This window comes from Trichomonas vaginalis, chromosome II, assembly GCF_026262505.1.
Source record: "Trichomonas vaginalis G3 chromosome II, whole genome shotgun sequence".
Taxonomy (NCBI): domain Eukaryota; phylum Parabasalia; order Trichomonadida; family Trichomonadidae; genus Trichomonas; species Trichomonas vaginalis.
This window is the reverse complement of record NC_067204.1, coordinates 18,751,016-18,769,522: the sequence shown is the minus strand read 5'-3', so window position 1 is coordinate 18,769,522 and position 18,507 is coordinate 18,751,016. Positions and strand designations below refer to the sequence as shown.

At 32.2% G+C, this 18,507-nt stretch overlaps 4 protein-coding genes across 4 annotated transcripts, besides 4 other annotated features; 3 read left to right on the top strand and 1 right to left on the bottom strand.

The window, feature by feature from the left end:
* Positions 1 to 605: 605 nt before the first annotated feature.
* On the top strand, positions 606 to 3,665 carry TVAGG3_0568540 (armadillo (ARM) repeat-containing protein family; the record flags this gene model as incomplete). Its single annotated transcript, XM_001309664.1, has 1 exon — positions 606 to 3,665. One exon carries the CDS (start codon positions 606 to 608, stop codon positions 3,663 to 3,665), a length of 3,060 nt encoding a protein of 1,019 aa, XP_001309665.1.
* Positions 3,666 to 4,186: 521 nt separating this feature from the next.
* Positions 4,187 to 5,027: a mobile genetic element.
* Positions 5,028 to 6,318: 1,291 nt separating this feature from the next.
* Positions 6,319 to 8,284: a mobile genetic element.
* A 508-nt stretch (positions 8,285 to 8,792) lies between these two features.
* Positions 8,793 to 8,821: a mobile genetic element.
* A 2,038-nt stretch (positions 8,822 to 10,859) lies between these two features.
* Positions 10,860 to 11,695: a mobile genetic element.
* A 161-nt stretch (positions 11,696 to 11,856) lies between these two features.
* Positions 11,857 to 12,568, top strand: TVAGG3_0568490 (peroxiredoxin protein; the record flags this gene model as incomplete). The annotated part of the gene is made up of 1 exon (XM_001309665.2): positions 11,869 to 12,453. One exon carries the CDS (start codon positions 11,869 to 11,871, stop codon positions 12,451 to 12,453), a length of 585 nt encoding a protein of 194 aa, XP_001309666.1.
* Positions 12,569 to 12,875: 307 nt separating this feature from the next.
* TVAGG3_0568480 (U3 snoRNA binding) lies at positions 12,876 to 14,665 on the top strand (the record flags this gene model as incomplete). Its single annotated transcript, XM_001309666.2, has 1 exon — positions 12,998 to 14,665. The coding sequence occupies one exon, from the start codon at positions 12,998 to 13,000 to the stop codon at positions 14,663 to 14,665; it is 1,668 nt and encodes a 555-aa protein (XP_001309667.1).
* A 444-nt stretch (positions 14,666 to 15,109) lies between these two features.
* Positions 15,110 to 16,929, bottom strand: TVAGG3_0568470 (guanyl-nucleotide exchange factor protein; the record flags this gene model as incomplete). Its single annotated transcript, XM_001309667.2, has 1 exon — positions 15,232 to 16,929. The coding sequence occupies one exon, from the start codon at positions 16,927 to 16,929 to the stop codon at positions 15,232 to 15,234; it is 1,698 nt and encodes a 565-aa protein (XP_001309668.1).
* Between the last annotated feature and the right edge of the window lie 1,578 nt (positions 16,930 to 18,507).

Sequence of the window (18,507 nt, the reverse complement as noted above, 5' to 3'; positions counted from 1 at the left end):
GGCGATGTTCCAAAGCTTATTGTTTGCCGTTCTTCATAAAAGTATTCAAAACTAGAAAAATATTACTTAATGAACAAATATCCAACTCACATAGATCACGATTCTTCTCATAAATTTATTCATCTGTAAGCTATATCATGCTTTCACAATGACTTTTTTTATCAATTATGAATATGGATCGCAGAATTATTCAAGCTAATTAGAATTTCTGATATGTTATACTCCTTTTAGAAGTTTTCATACAATAGGCATGGTCCAGATAGGAATCAACTAATTTAATTTTGTAACTGAATTAATCTTGATTTATTTTCAAAATCATCGAAGTATGAACATGTGTCAACATTTATTTTGTCCTTGTAAACTTGGGTAGTATATACAACCTGAGTTATCATTTCTGTTTTATGTATTAGGATAGCTTCTTGATACCCTTGATTTCAGTGTCACATTTTTAGTCGCGAAATTCAAAATCTACAATTGTTGACAGATGACAATATATTTTCCGGCATTAAATTTCAATTAGGCAAAAATTTTCCTTAAAATCATACGTTAAGAAGGTACATTTCGAGACCATGACCAACATACTAAAGAGTTTTTTTGATATTCAGATGAGTCCGACAACACAGGCTGATGTTAGAGATGCTAACCTCCAAGAAATTCAAGCTTTTGAAAGTTCTGCGGAATCATTATTAACAGTCTATGAATACCTAGAGAAGTCTACTGATATATCAGTGAAGAAATGGGTAGTTCCGATGCTCAAGAGAATGCTCATGGCACATTGGGAATCATTTGAAGAAAATGATGAAGTGAAAGAACAATTTAAGAACCTTTCATTACGTGTTATCTCAGCAAATCAAAAACATGAGTTTCTTTCTCAGTTTTTATATGCGACATTACCTATAATTAAGACAGAAATCGATTCATGGCCAGAGATTTTTGGAGTCATATCTAATCTCGTTGAACAGCCATCAAAGGAAGCGCATCTTTGTGCTATTGAAATCATCAATGCTGTTTCACCACATATGGCTGTCACTGATGCAGAACAAAATTCAGGTTTTATTATCAACGTATTTCAAACGCAATACGAATCTGGAGATGCTGATAGAATTAGAGCTGCTTCTGAGATGCTTGCTGTCTATTTTAACATTTCTGGACTTGATTTATCTCCTTACGGTGGTATTTTTGAAGCATTTTTCAATTTATACATCAAACCAAACGACACCATTATGCCAATATACAAAAATCTTTCAGACAGTTTAGAAAAAGCACTTAGCATTGATAATTTACCATACCAAGCAGAAGACGTCTTAAAAGGTCTTCTTGACTTCCTTGAAACCGAAGGTCTTACTTCTGAAATGCATAAAAACATTTTCATTCCGATTAATGCATTATTGTTATTCAATCCATCAATTTGCGAAGAATCACTTGAAACCTTACTTCAAATTGTTTATAATTACGCAACAGCAGCATTTGAGGAAACAAACTTCTATGATAACGATAATTTAACTTCAATTGCCTCAACAACAGCTACAATTGCATCAAATGGTGTTCAAAGCTTCTTCGAAACTCTTATGAGTGTTATTGGCACTCCAAGCTCAAAAGAACAAGCAGTTGCTGCCCTTGCAATGATCTATTATTCTCAAGATAGCTTAGGATCAGAGACAAACAAATATTTGAAGGACGCAATTCTTCTTCCAATCAAATTTATGCAAGAACTACAAGATCCTTTTGTTGTAGAAGCTGTTCTTATTACATTGGCTGATGCTGCAATGTTATTACATGAGACACAAAACGAACTTGGAGATGCAATTGTTGAAACAGTTTTACCATTCATTTCTTCCGAATACGAAGATGGAATCCTTACTCCAGCATTGAGAACTCTTCAATCTGTCATTGAGAACACAACAATATCATCTTCAAAGTACCAAATTATTGTTGAAATGTACTTGAAATTACTCAATGAAAAACCATCACAAATTGTTGATGTAACAAATGCATTTTCTGAATTAGTTTTCTCATCGAAAGGAGAAATTACAACACTTATTGGTGACTTCATTCCTGTTGCAATTGAAATTGCAATGACAACAAACGACCAAGATTTTGCCATTAAAGGATATGCCATTGAATTACTTACAAACATTTTAGTTAATTCTCCAAATTTGAGAGAAGCCATCATGGAACAATCGAATGTCGATGTTCTACAGGTTATTATGGATCAGTTATTCAATTATATGTTAACAGATGATAAAACACTTAGATTGTCTCTCTTGATTTCCCTTCAAAAATTAGTCGCAGCTAAGTTAGAAACATTAGTTGAATTCAGAAGAATTATTCATCAGTTTATTGATGGAATTTTGACAGCAGACATTTTCATTTTCGATGAACTTGGAATGCCAACAGCATTAAGAGAAGACTTAAACATTTTGTCCAACTGCTATATTTTAATCAGATACATCTTCAAGTTCTGTCCTTTGTTGATTCCAGGACACAAAGATGTAGAACAAGATCCAGAAGATACAACAGATGTAAGGAAATGGTTTAATGCTGCAATTTCTATGACAGATATTCCATTCGAAGATGTTGCTAAATGCGCATTAAATTGCACACCAAGAATGCTCGAATACGTTTTCCTTTCTGGTGAAGATCCAACACCTTTCTTGGATAATTACTTTGATATTTTCTCTGATGAAAAATCATGTTTGCCAGAAATTAAAGGAAAAGCGTTTAGAGTATTTTCGAAGTTACTAAAGTATGAAGCAACTAAAAATAACTTGAACCAAGAATTGCTCCAATTATACATCCAGAAAGCAGCTTCTGTTTTCTCAGTAAATCATCCATTTAATGACGAAGATGATGAAGATGCTGATGAAAAGATTTTGGATGAAGAAGATAATAAACTTGGTGGTGGATTTACTACTGAGAATTATGAAGATGTCTGCCAATTCTTCAGGATCTTATTGATGAATCATCCTGAATTATTCCCAATGGATGCTATCCTTAACTTGACACAGAACATTGGAAACCTTCGTCCTGAAGTTCAAGTTTATTTCGTTAGTGTTTTGAATGAATGTTATAACAAAGTTCAATTAGAATCAATAGCAAAGACAAAGTTTGAAAAGGTAATGCTATCAACTGTTGAATTATGTGATTTCACTATGCCGCCATTCCCTATCAAAGCTTTGAACTCTATTCTTCAAAAATCCCCTGGTAAAATCAATGAGGATGTTTTATCTGCTGTAAGTGAAATTCTGCAGAGTGAATTCAGTGGAGAAAGATTCTATTGGGAGACATGCATGGCAGCAGTTGCTTTTGTTTGTTCCCTTATTCATATCCAAGGCCAGAATTTCGATAATAACTTCTTAGGTCTTGTTTTATCAAAGCTTCCAGTCAAAAACGAATATTCTTTCTCAGATCTAATCTATTCAACACTTTCTTCCCATATAACTCATGCTTTGTATCCATTAGTAGGCGAAGAGTGGAGAAGGGTTGTTATTCAAACAATTGCTTTAAGCGATACACTACTCGCAAAAATGAACCTTTCAAGTACAACATTCTCAACACTCATTCAAATCGCGAAACAATTTATTCAGGATGATGAATCTTTTGTTATGCAATTGTTTGGCGAAGATCCAATATCTATAGAGAGAATCCGTGCTCGTATTCAGTAACTTTTTTTATATTTTATTATTGATTAACTTATAAATACATAAAATTTTATACTATATTATTTTTAAACTATAAGTAAGTTAAAAATTGATAAACTAAATTGTGATTCAACATGGAGCAACACGTGTTATCACTCCATGTCTCTAAAATACAATGTAGAAAATGAAAATTTTGGTATTTTTTGCGGGCATACTAAAAATTACTGTAAGAGTGAATTATCCAGCTTTTTATTTCGTTTATAATCTAAGCATATTCATAATGGCCTGTATCTTTATATTGTTAGCTTGTTTTGGATATATAATTGAAACAAGCAATCTTTGGAACAATTGAGTTCATGTATTACGTTTACGTGCAGTAGTTCTTTCTTGCTATGAACTTCCTCAATCGTATTTCAAAGATGTAGAAATCATCTCATATTTTTTGAATCAGTTATTCGTCATTTCTTGCAAATAAGTACTCCATGGTTGATAGAATCATTTTGTATTGAAAACAATTAAATTTAAGAGCGTGTAACAGTTTTTGTGTTATAGACCGAAAATAGATTTTTTCGGTTTTCTCTTCAAATAATTGAAAGAATGATACTATTATAGGTTTATTATATTATATAGCATATAATCATGCTATAGCCGAAAATTATAAGTTTTGAGAAGATTGAATATAACACAAATAAATTTGAATGTAAGTTAAATTGCTTGTTGTTTTTAATAGCTATTTAATGAGAAATACAATATTGCAAAATTCAAATTGAACGATTGAAAGAACAGAAAAAGTCATTCTTTTCAATTTCGAATATGTTTCATTGTATTTATAATTATATGGCAAATAAGATATTTAAACTTGATTTTTGAAGGAAAATTCACAAAATTGAATAAATTCAAATAATTTTTATTCAAAAATAAACTAGTTATTTGAGTTTACTATTAATTATCTATTCAAACTACAAAGTTTGTAATTTAAAATATTTTGTGAGATCAGATTGAATTAATTCAAGGTTCTTTTCAATTAATATTAATGACCATATTACGCATTTTCGAACATTCTAAACCAAATATATAAAAATGGGAGACGAATGTTAAATTTGCTAGACATGGGGGAGTTGTCTGCAAAGTTTTAGCTCTTATCTCTAACAAAAAATTAATTTTTAAAAAAATGACCGAATACGTTTCATAGCGAGAAAAAAATAAAAGGCAAGATAGAATTTTCTAGACATAAAGAAGTTGTTTACCGAGTTTTAGCTCTTATCTCTAACAAAAAATTAATTTTTAAAAAAATGACCGAATACGTTTCATAGCGAGAAAAAAATAAAAGGCAAGATAGAATTTTCTAGACATAAAGAAGTTGTTTACCGAGTTTTAGCTCTTATCTCTAACAAAAAATTAATTTTTAAAAAAATGACCGAATACGTTTCATAGCGAGAAAAAAATAAAAGGCAAGATAGAATTTTCTAGACATAAAGAAGTTGTTTACCGAGTTTTAGCTCTTATCTCTAACAAAAAATTAATTTTTAAAAAAATGACCGAATACGTTTCATAGCGAGAAAAAAATAAAAGGCAAGATAGAATTTTCTAGACATAAAGAAGTTGTTTACCGAGTTTTAGCTCTTATCTCTAACAAAAAATTAATTTTTAAAAAAATGACCGAATATGTTTCACAGCGAGAAAAAAATAAAACTGTACACTGATTTTCATTTTCATTTCCAGTCACTTTACTTATTATTTTTTCTTTTTTTCATTTTAATTATAAATTATTTCATAATACGTTTATTTACGTTACCATTTTCTTTATTCTTTTGAATTCCATACTAGACACTTATAGAATATTTTGATTGTTAACGTACTTCATTAGAATGAATCCTTACAAAGGGTATGTCGATCGAATTTACCTAATTTGTATTTCCAATCAGATTGAAGAAGGTAAAATGACATGGGAAGAAGCTTGCACCCATGTTCCCATCGCCCCAACCCTTCAATCAAATGATTTCAAATATTTAGATGTTTCAAAATCTTTTTTACAAAATCAATTTAGCTTACAGAATATCCCATTGCCTAAAGGCAAGAAAGGTCGTAGGGTCAATCCCTACGACCAAATCAAAGCTCTTGCTGTGATACATGACCACTGGGCCTTTCCCTGTGGTCAAACAAAACAATGGAAACATTTGAAATTACAACAAATTGATGTATCTTATAGAGAAGTACGCAGATACTTCAAAGAAAATCATTTCACCAAGACGCGATTAGAGCATGCCGGGCCAGAAACAGCAGTAAGATATTGGGCGCTTTCACCCAATCTTATCTGGCACGCAGATGTTCATTATTTTTAGGGGTGTTCGTGGCCATATATTTATGGCATAGTCGACGATTTTAGCCGCAAAGTCCTAGCGTGTATACAAATACCAGATATGCTGGCAGCGACGACAGCGAACGTTGCGGCTTCCGCCTTCATTGAATTTGGCGCCCTTATTGTTTCTGGACCGACAACGGTTCAGAAAATAGGGGCGCCTTTCAAGATCTACTTGATCTTTGGGGCGTCCAATGGCGGCATACAGACTCTCATTCTCCCTACCAAAATGGGAAGATTGAGAGATTCTGGCCGACATTGGAGCGCTGCCAAAGCATTCAGGCTATTCCTGCCTTTATTTGGGAGTACAATAATAACGAAACAATAAGAATTACCGGAAAAGTGACAAAACATCAAAAACAGGGAGGGGTCTCAATTTTTATTACTTATATTATTTTACAATATTTATATAAATACTCTTTATAATATATTTACTATAAAATTATACCTCAAATTCAAATTTTAAAATATTATTTACATAATTATCTCAAAATTATATTTTTATATATTATTTTTCATATGTATAAATCATATAATCTATATCTATGCAAATCTCATCTAAAATTTTTTTGAAACAAACCGCTACCATTTTATAATGGTCCATCTTAAATTCATCATAAATTCTGGTACATGTTAGTACCAGAGTCTTCAAATCTCAAACACTCTGGTACCAACATGTACCAGACGCGAGTTTCCAATGCCCTCGTACGATTTTATTAAGATCTTCTTGAATGAGAAGGTCTTCATAGAAACTCGTACGAGGGCTTCTCTTTTAAATACTCTGGTACCTGCTGGTATCGGAGTCGACTTTACAGCCCTTTCCCAATTTTGAAGCTAGGGAAAGTTTTCAAGCAATGAAAGGGAAGCTCTCGCTATGAGGTGAAAATCTAGAATTTTTACCTCATAGCGAGTAATCCTTTGTTAATTGCTTGAAAACTTTCTTCAAATTATCAAAATTTCGAGGAAAGTTTCCTTGCTTCAAAGTAGAGATGGAGCCCTTTGAGCCACTGCATATAGGTCAGTGACTCAAAATACTCCATCTCTACTAGAAATCGCCAAATTTGGGTCGCAATCTTTGAAATGCGACGCAAGTTTTGGCAATTTCGCGAGGGACTTGCTCCATTTGGTGCATAGATTCACACTCTATGCACCAGATGGAACAATTCTTTCGCTGACAGCGGGAAACTTTGTCTGAATAGTTTAACATTCAGACAAAGTTTTCCGCTGTCAGAGAGGAAATGGAAGGGTAAGAGGTATATATTCATAATGTATACCTCTTACTCTTCCATTCCTCAAGAAAGTTCAAAAACTTGGGTGCAATCAGTTCTGATTGCACCCAAGTTTTTGAACTTTATATAAGGAATTGTTGGCTATGATGTACTGATCATGAATCAGTACATCATAGCCAACAATTCCTTCGCAAACAGTGGGAAACTTTGTCTGAATAGTTTAACATTCAGACAAAGTTTCCCGCTGTCAGGGAGGGAATTAGAGGGTGGGAGATATATAGATAGACTATAAATCTCTCACCCTTTAATTCCCTCAAGAAAGTTCAAAAACTTGGGTGCAATCAGAACTGATTGCACCCAAGTTTTTGAATTTTGTATAAGGAATTGTTGGCTATGATGTGGATAGCCGCTGCCAGACCAAATGAATTAACCGTTGTGAATAACGTTTCTGAATCTTTATTTAAAAAGATAAAATATCACGATTTTGGCTGCGTTAAAAATCAAAGAATTGATGTTTTTGTCAAAAATCTTTTAGAAGAAGTTGCACCCAATTACTTTTATCGTATTAAAAACGATTTACTTCAAACAGGTTTTATTCCTTCAATTAGAATTCGCGAGCCTCGATTGACAGATTATAAAACAAAATTGAAAAGAGAAGTTCAATCACGTTTATACCAAGTATTAAATTTTGTTCAGAATCAAGAAGCCAATTTGAATCCATTAAGATTTTTATTGGAAAATGCTGAAGAAAAACTTTCTCAAATAAATGAGAAGATACAAAATTCAATTACATATTTAAGATCGTTTGAAATTCCAAATGAATTGTTAGATACGTATATGTTAGAAATTAATGAATTTTGTTATAATTCTCCAGATTATATTTTAGAACATTTCGAAGAATTTTTAGAGGATTTCAAAGAAAAGAATAATTTAATAGACTAAAAAATTTATTATTTTTATTTATTGTGAATTTTAAATTGTCACTTTTTAAGTGTTACTCCCTATTGAAAGTGTCACTTTTTGGGTGTCACTTTTTCGGAAATTCTTATATACTCATTGAGAGATTCTGGCCGACATTGGAGCGCTGCCAAAGCATTCAGGCTATTCCTGCCTTTATTTGGGAGTACAATAATAACACACCGCATGAAGATCTCCCAATTAATCCATTAACTGGAACAAATTACACGCCAAATCAAATGTATCAGCTGAAACCGAAATACACAAATGCAGATACAGAAAGGTTGTGGCAAATATGGGATACAGATACAGGCATGACCGCTGTTGACACATTCACAGCGTAATAATAAACATAATTTTTTAATTTCATTTTTAACAAGTTTTTTTAAATGTATGTAATGAATAATTCATTAGAATATGATAATGCACATTGTAACAGAATAGAACAATCACCAAAATTTTTTTTGAAATTAAAAAATAAAAGTAAAAAGTATAAAGTAATCTAACCAAAAAAGATATTTAAAAGAATTTTGGAAAAAACAGAATAAGGATAATGATATTATTTTAGATACACAATCGATGTACTGAAGAATAATCCGGTAAAATGATGATATAAAATTAGATTATTTTACAAGTAGCTAAAAGAATAAAACTATAATATAAAATAAATGAAGTTTAATGAAACAATAAAGGTTAAATAAATAATAAAGATTTTTATTTTATATCAGTATTGAGAAGAAGTAACAGCTGACACTTGGTAGACAACTTCTTTATGTCTAGAAAATTCTATCTTGCCTTTTATTTTTTTCTCGCTGTGAAACGTATTCGGTCATTTTTTTAAAAATTATTTTTTTGTTAGAGATAAGAGCTAAAACTCGGTAAACAACTTCTTTATGTCTAGAAAATTCTATCTTGCCTTTTATTTTTTTCTCGCTGTGAAACGTATTCGGTCATTTTTTTAAAAATTAATTTTTTGTTAGAGATAAGAGCTAAAACTCGGTAAACAACTTCTTTATGTCTAGAAAATTCTATCTTGCCTTTTATTTTTTTCTCGCTATGAAACGTATTCGGTCATTTTTTTAAAAATTAATTTTTTGTTAGAGATAAGAGCTAAAACTCGGTAAACAACTTCTTTATGTCTAGAAAATTCTATCTTGCCTTTTATTTTTTTCTCGCTATGAAACGTATTCGGTCATTTTTTTAAAAATTAATTTTTTGTTAGAGATAAGAGCTAAAACTCGGTAAACAACTTCTTTATGTCTAGAAAATTCTATCTTGCCTTTTATTTTTTTCTCGCTATGAAACGTATTCGGTCATTTTTTTAAAAATTAATTTTTTGTTAGAGATAAGAGCTAAAACTCGGTAAACAACTTCTTTATGTCTAGAAAATTCTATCTTGCCTTTTATTTTTTTCTCGCTATGAAACGTATTCGGTCATTTTTTTAAAAATTAATTTTTGTTAGAGATAAGAGCTAAAACTCGGTAAACAACTTCTTTATGTCTAGAAAATTCTATCTTGCCTTTTATTTTTTTCTCGCTATGAAACGTATTCGGTCATTTTTTTAAAAATTAATTTTTTGTTAGAGATAAGAGCTAAAACTCGGTAAACAACTTCTTTATGTCTAGAAAATTCTATCTTGCCTTTTATTTTTTTCTCGCTATGAAACGTATTCGGTCATTTTTTTAAAAATTAATTTTTTGTTAGAGATAAGAGCTAAAACTCGGTAAACAACTTCTTTATGTCTAGAAAATTCTATCTTGCCTTTTATTTTTTTCTCGCTATGAAACGTATTCGGTCATTTTTTTAAAAATTAATTTTTTGTTAGAGATAAGAGCTAAAACTCGGTAAACAACTTCTTTATGTCTAGAAAATTCTATCTTGCCTTTTATTTTTTTCTCGCTATGAAACGTATTCGGTCATTTTTTTAAAAATTAATTTTTTGTTAGAGATAAGAGCTAAAACTCGGTAAACAACTTCTTTATGTCTAGAAAATTCTATCTTGCCTTTTATTTTTTTCTCGCTATGAAACGTATTCGGTCATTTTTTTAAAAATTAATTTTTTGTTAGAGATAAGAGCTAAAACTCGGTAAACAACTTCTTTATGTCTAGAAAATTCTATCTTGCCTTTTATTTTTTTCTCGCTATGAAACGTATTCGGTCATTTTTTTAAAAATTAATTTTTTGTTAGAGATAAGAGCTAAAACTCGGTAAACAACTTCTTTATGTCTAGAAAATTCTATCTTGCCTTTTATTTTTTTCTCGCTATGAAACGTATTCGGTCATTTTTTTAAAAATTAATTTTTTGTTAGAGATAAGAGCTAAAACTCGGTAAACAACTTCTTTATGTCTAGAAATTCTATCTTGCCTTTTATTTTTTTCTCGCTATGAAACGTATTCGGTCATTTTTTTAAAAATTAATTTTTGTTAGAGATAAGAGCTAAAACTCGGTAAACAACTTCTTTATGTCTAGAAAATTCTATCTTGCCTTTTATTTTTTTCTCGCTATGAAACGTATTCGGTCATTTTTTTAAAAATTAATTTTTTGTTAGAGATAAGAGCTAAAACTCGGTAAACAACTTCTTTATGTCTAGAAAATTCTATCTTGCCTTTTATTTTTTCTCGCTATGAAACGTATTCGGTCATTTTTTTAAAAATTAATTTTTTGTTAGAGATAAGAGCTAAAACTCGGTAAACAACTTCTTTATGTCTAGAAAATTCTATCTTGCCTTTTATTTTTTTCTCGCTATGAAACGTATTCGGTCATTTTTTTAAAAATTAATTTTTTGTTAGAGATAAGAGCTAAAACTCGGTAAACAACTTCTTTATGTCTAGAAAATTCTATCTTGCCTTTTATTTTTTTCTCGCTATGAAACGTATTCGGTCATTTTTTTAAAAATTAATTTTTTGTTAGAGATAAGAGCTAAAACTTTGCAGACAACTCCCCCATGTCTAGCAAATTTAACATTCGTCTCCCATTTTTATATATTTGGTTTAGAATGTTCGAAAATGCGTAATATGGTCATTAATATTAATTGAAAAACCTTGAATTAATTCAATCTGATCTCACAAAATATTTTAAATTACAAACTTTGTAGTTTGAATAGATAATTAATAGTAAACTCAAATAACTAGTTTATTTTTGAATAAAAATTATTTGAATTTATTCAATTTTGTGAATTTTCCTTCAAAAATCAAGTTTAAATATCTTATTTGCCATATAATTATAAATACAATGAAACATATTCGAAATTGAAAAGAATGACTTTTTCTGTTCTTTCAATCGTTCAATTTGAATTTTGCAATATTGTATTTCTCATTAAATAGCTATTAAAAACAACAAGCAATTTAACTTACATTCAAATTTATTTGTGTTATATTCAATCTTCTCAAAACTTATAATTTTCGGCTATAGCATGATTATATGCTATATAATATAATAAACCTATAATAGTATCATTCTTTCAATTATTTGAAGAGAAAACCGAAAAAATCTATTTTCGGTCTATAACAGTGTAACAGTTTTTGTTATAAAATTTTTGGATAAATTCAAAGGAGCACATGAGAATGAACTTATTAAATTGCAAATTAGCCACTTCAAAATTCTTAACGTCTTTTTATAGTTAGGCGGCCAATTAAAAATGTTTTATTCAAAATTTGATACAATGACTTCACTTTAACATAATGCTAGTTGGACAACAAGCACCAGACTTTGAACTCGAAGGCGTTCTCAATGGCGACTTCAAGAAGTACAAGCTCGCTGACTACAAGGGCAAGTGGCTCGTTCTCTTCTCATACCCACTCGATTTCACATTCGTCTGCCCAACAGAAATCATTGAGTTCTCCAACAAGCTCGAGGAGTTCAAGAAGCTCGGTGCTGAGGTTCTTGGCCTTTCTGTTGACTCCGTTTTCACACACCTTGCTTGGCAAAATACACCACGTAAGGAAGGTGGCCTCGGCGAAATCCACTACCCACTTCTTTCAGATCTTACACACGCCGTCTCCGAAGCTTACGGTTTCTACATGAAATCTGAGGGACACACACTCCGTGGCACAGTTATCATCGACCCAGAGGGCATCGTTCGCCACGTCCAGATGAACCACCCAGATGTTGGCCGTAACGTCACAGAAATCATCCGCCTTGTCAAGGCTTACCAGTTCGCTGCAAAGCACGGCGAAGTTTGCCCAGCTACATGGCAGCAGGACGGTGATGCTACAATCAAGCCATCACCCAAGGAGTCCCTTGAATACTTCCACAAGGTTAACTAAAGGATTTAATGTAATTGGTTGAGCAAATTTAACTGATTTTTTTACTTTTTTACCAAATCAGGAATTAATGTTTGTATTAAACTCTTCGTGGTCTTTAGCTTTATGGATCTCATACAATAGATTAAGATTTCTACGCTTGATTAATTATAAACGTTAATCAATAAACCTCACAGGCGTACAAAAACCCAAGGAATCAACTTAAAACATCGAGTTATGTAATGATTCTATTCAAAATCATTTCAGATTTTCAAATAATAATACAATTAAAAATACCAAAGGTGTTTCAAGTTCACCACTATTGCATATGACTGAGATTCAAGATTTTATGCAAAACTATCCCTATACTCCAAGCAATCGAAAACAGATTACAGCCTAAATTCAAGTTCATCATCAAAAATTTAAAACGCATGCATATTCATTACATTATATCAGATTTTTGATCCTCACTGTTCTATTATGTCAAGAATTTGGCCGAATTTCTCATGAAATGATTGAAGAAAGCCAAGATTTTGAAGATTTTGTCTTTCAATAAAAAAATTTTTTTATGAAGAGAACAGCTGCTGACTTTTTAAAACTACTATCTAAGGTAAACAAGGATGTAGTCAATACTGAAATCGAGACAGAACACAAACAAGAAGAAAAGAAAGAAGAAAAAATCGAAATTCAGCAACATGATGTTGATATTTACCAAAACTTACCACAAATAGAGCTTTCAGGAGCACCGATAGAATTCAACGAGTGGTTCAATGAAATGGAGCATGATTTTTCAAAGCCAAAACCAGAAGCTCAAATGTATAATTCTCCTTATGGAATTTTACGCACAACACTTCCTAAATTACCAAAAGGACCGATCAAACTCAACCCATTACTCGCAAATACAAAGCAATGCAAGAAAATTATGGACAAAATTATTGCAAATCCAATTTTTGACTACGAAGACTTCCTTTACACAACGAAACCAGAGGACACAATTGACGAAGTCCGTAAAATTACCGCACTTCACGTCTTAAATCATGTCATTAATGACTTTGATGCAAAAAAGAATCGTCCTACAGGTTCTCTTAAGCGCGATAGTGGTTTTACACCAACAGTTGTACTTATTATTGCCAGCTCCAAGTTACAAGCCTACAAATTCGTAAGCGATCTTCTTGAATTTGTTCCAGAAGATATTTTGATCGAGCATGAAGATCGTTTCCGCCTTGAGTATGGTGCAGAAGTTCCAAATGGTGTTATCCAAAGCCATCCGAAAGACTGGCTTGCATATTTTGGTGGTAATAACGAACAAGATTTCAAAACCGCGATTAGATTCTTTGGCGACAAGATTTCCTTATGCCAACAGATGAGCAAGTCCCAGATTGTCATTGCTTCTCCCGTCGGCATCATGCTACACAAAGATACATCGTTCCTTTCTTCGATTGAAATTCTTGTCCTCGATACACTCGACTTTCTCGAGGTCCAGAACAGCCAGAGATTGTCGGAATGCATCAAGACAATCAACCAGAAACCAATGACAGTCGAAGAAACAGACTGGAGCCGTCTGAGGACATATTTTTCGGATAAAAATCATCCGAAAATGCGTCAAAACATTGGTTACGCGACTGTTATGACTCCGGAGATGATTTCCTTGTTCTCGTCATTCGAAAACATAAGAGGAAGTAACATCGTCAAACAGAGTTTCACTAAATCCCTCTTTAACCCTGGTGTCGAACAAGTTTTCAGAAGAATTCCGGCTCCAAATATCGTTTCAACCGCCGACCAAAATTTCAAAATTTTCCAGTTGAGAATTTTGCCGCAGATCAAGGCATGGAGAGCTGCTAGCGATAAGCCTGGAAGGACAATCATATTCTTCGCTAGTTCCATGCTGTTCTACAGAGCAAGAAAGCTTTTGGACGACAGCGGCGTAATCTTCTTGGAATTAGCGGATGAAGCAACTAAAAAGGACTCAATTAAGATGAGAAAGGCATATACAGAAGATCCTAATGCTGTTATGCTCATTACTGAAAGATATTACTTCCATTTCAGACCAAAATTCTTGGATACAGGAAGAATTATCTTCTACGGAGCACCAACATATCCTCAGTTTGTTTCTGAACTTGCAAAGGATATCCCTGTGTTCTTGTATTTCAATGAATATGATGATCTTGCTCTTGAAAGATTATGTGGCGGTGAAATGGCAATGAGACTCGTCAAAGATGAGGTTTATTTGATTTAAGACTAAATAGAGATAGATATATTTTATTATTTTAATCCAAATCCTTTTTTAATATCGAAATATGAAATGTATCTTGTGAAATACAAAGATTAATGTATTTTTAACAAAACAATACTTGAACATTAAAGGACTTTAAAATGAATATCTAGCCAAATTAGTAAAATATTGTAGAATTTTTATTATCTCAAAAAAAATTATCCAAAATATATCATTTTTCCCTTTCAATTTTTAATTTATCTAAAATAAAAGATAATCAATGATATTAAATTTTCCAAATTTTTTTCATTTTCTCAAAAATGAAATTATTTTCTTAGAAAATGAATTTTATATTTTGAAATTCAAAAAATTTTTGGAATTTTGTTCATATTCACATACACAGTACAGGCTATGGTGATCATAATTTTCCACAAAAAAATGATTGTTTAAATCAGATTTAATAATAATATTTTATTTTCATCTTTTTTTAGAAAGAGGGAGGTTAAGTATATAAGAAACGAGCGATTTACAATCCAACTATCTTTCAAAAACAAAATATGACATAAAAATACAAGTAAAAAATGAATTTCTCACTTTTTCTCTAAAATTACATCGCTACGAAGGTTGATGTGCAGTTCAATCTCTCTTTCGTCATGAATTGCACCGCGTGTAATGACCTTCTGGATCTGAGAAACTGGGTAAAAGTTAACTTTTGTGTTCTGAAGTCTGTAAATGATGGCAACCTTCGAAGAAAGCTTTCTAATTCTCTCCCAGTTGATAAGACCACCAAGAAACACTGGCATTTCGTCTTCTGAAACCTTTCCGTTCTTGATTTCAACATCCATGTTAGGAATTGCACTCTTGTAAACGGAGTAAGCTTCTTTAAGACGATTGTCGTAATCTTCGCCACCAGAGAATAGGTCTTCTGGCTTCTTTTGGTCCTTATCGTCGATTCCACATAATTTTTGAATATCTGTACGGCCAAGTACCTGTGCAAATGCTGCTGTAGCTTGGAAATTGCACATTTCCTTGAGGTTTTCGAAAACCATCATAGCTTTCTTGTAAGTTGATGCTGGATCTGGGCTGTAAGCGATTGTTTCCATAACTAGAAGCTGTAAACGTTCGTGGAAGAGGCTGAATTCGTTGAGGGTTGGGGTACTGAATCTCTGGTGCTTTGGAGAAAATGCATTGAAGAATTCAAGAGAATGGATGCTTGCGAAAACATCGTAGCTCAGTAAAGTGATTTGTCTTGCAACTTCCTTCGAATCCGGATCGAATAACTTCAGATCGGAAGAAAGAATAATCAGAGGATCTGGTATAAGTGGCCGCTCTTTTTCTTGGGTCAAGGAGCCTGATTTTCTTCCGTAAGTTAATGTTGGCATGGATGCAAGCAACGATACTGTAACTTTGTTGATGTATTGGAATTGTGCTGTATCTTCGGAAATTGTCTTAAGGAATTCTTGGATAAGCTTAAGGGTCTTCTTTCCGATAAACAGGCCGTGGAATGTGAGCCACTTTTTAATGAGGTTGATGATGTTAACTCTTAAAGGTTGAATTTCAAATGTAGATAAGTCATCGAGAATAGTTGGATGGCCCCTTAGATAGAAAAGATGCATTAACAATTCGAAGAAGTGCTCGGAGGAAGTAATAGAGTGAAGAGACAAGAAAATGTTATGAATATCATCATCAGTTAATGTTTTTTCTCTAATCGGATGAACCATCATAACGACAATTCTACGGAGGGAAGATGCCTTAAGGCTGCTATATGATAATTTATCACCGTAAACAGAATTGATATTCGGATCCATATATTCTTCCCAGATCTTTGTAGGATCTTCACGGTATGGAGACGCGTTGTAATCTTCTTCATGCTCTTCCGGAACGTAATGATGGTTCGGCTCAGGAGGAACGTCCCATGGATTATCTCGGAGACCTAGTGAAAGTGAGAGAATCATCCTAAGATCTGACGTTTCCCAGTCATCATTTGGTGGATTTAAAAATTTATATCCCGATTCATTCGCTAAAACATCTGCAGTATGATAAAGTCCAAGAAGTTTCAAATGCTGAGATATTAAATTCAAAACTTCATACCTATTTGCTACTGATGTATCTTGTATTGTATCCGTGAAGACAACATTTGCAAACGAAATTCCTCCAGTGAGAGGTAATAATTTTTCTCTAAGTACTGATAATTCTGGTTCCCTCTCAAAGATTTCGTTAAGCCATTGGCTCTTGTCAGCCTCCGGATCTACTGGCTTGTCACTTGTCTTTGATTCGGATGTTGACATTGTGTCAAAAGTGACAACTTTATTTCAATTGCGAAATCTAACAAAAGCGACAAAATAATGTATAGTTTATTCCATCGTAATTATTTGATTTTGTCAAAACCGACAATTTTTATCAAAATCAATTATTTGAGGGTGAACCCCATAAACTTGATGCTTTTTATTGACTTATATTTCGCACTTTAGGTGTATGCTTTATGAGTTAAAATCTATATTTTGGTTGATAAAAGTTGCGAAAACCACCAAATTATCTATTGTTCATTTTATTACTACGGACCTTAGATCATGAAACAAATCTTTCAGGTCATTGAAAGGGATAACATAGTGGTTCAATGAACAAGATTTACCAAAATTCAAATTATTATTATCTTTTGGAAATATTTTGATAAATGTTTCATCAATTCGTATTACCACATTAATTTTCAAAAAATATCCAACGAGAAAAGCCAAGGGATTATGGCTCATCAGAATATTGTATATTTCATCAGCATTTCCAACAAAAAATGCGGAAAAATATATAATCTTTTTGAAATTACGTGTACATTGAGTTTTACTAGATCAGCCAACTTGGTAATATCACTAGATATCTCCTAATATGTAATATTTATTCATTTGATTTTTTTATTTTTAGACATTTTACCGAATTTTGTATAATAAAAAACTAAAATACCGTATGATAATTATTCTGTACCAGTAACATGACCTGGTAATTACATTTATGTCCCAAATTTGCGAAATTAAAAAAGATATAAGAGTCAATCTCACTAAAATAAAATAACCTATTAATGAGATGATGTAACGCATCATCTTAAATACTCATGCTACAATAATTAAAATAAGCGTAAATTTCTTGATTTCATTTGGAAAAACAAAAGAATGACTACTCGGACCTTAGTATAAGTGATAAGTTTCATAGAGATCACATTTGTACTCAAGTAATATGCAAATTACAATGTAATCAATTGAAAATTTGATAAATTTCTTGAATTTCTAATTATTTTTCAATTCCAAAAAAAAGGTAGTGGGGCTTCCAGGCGCGTTGCGCCCTCTAGCCCCGAAGATGTTTAGTATAAATGAAGTTTTTATTCGGAGGGCTTCCAGGCGCGTTGCGCCCTCTAGCCCATAAGAAATTTTGCCCAAGACCCAAGAGGAGGACCGAACCCCAGCCGACCAGCCGGTGACAAAACCAAAACCGTTGTTATTTACATCATATTAATAGTGTCACTTTTTAAAACGTCACTTTTTCTGTCGCTTTTCACAAATTATATATGTTTTCATGTTTTGTCACTTTTCTGTCACTTTTCGGTTAAAAACATTTTTATTATTATATATAAATGAATTTTACAAAACCGCCGTTACCGTTCTTTGGAAATAAGAGTAGATGTAAAGATATTATATTGAGAGAACTTAAGAAACTACCGAATGGTCTAACATTTGTAGATTTGTTCGGTGGAAGTTTCTATATATCCCATTTATGTCATACCGTATTTCCTGACTCAAAGATTATATGCAATGACTTCGACAACTATATGGACCGTCTCAAACATATTCCAGACACAAACAATATATTGAAAGAGTTAA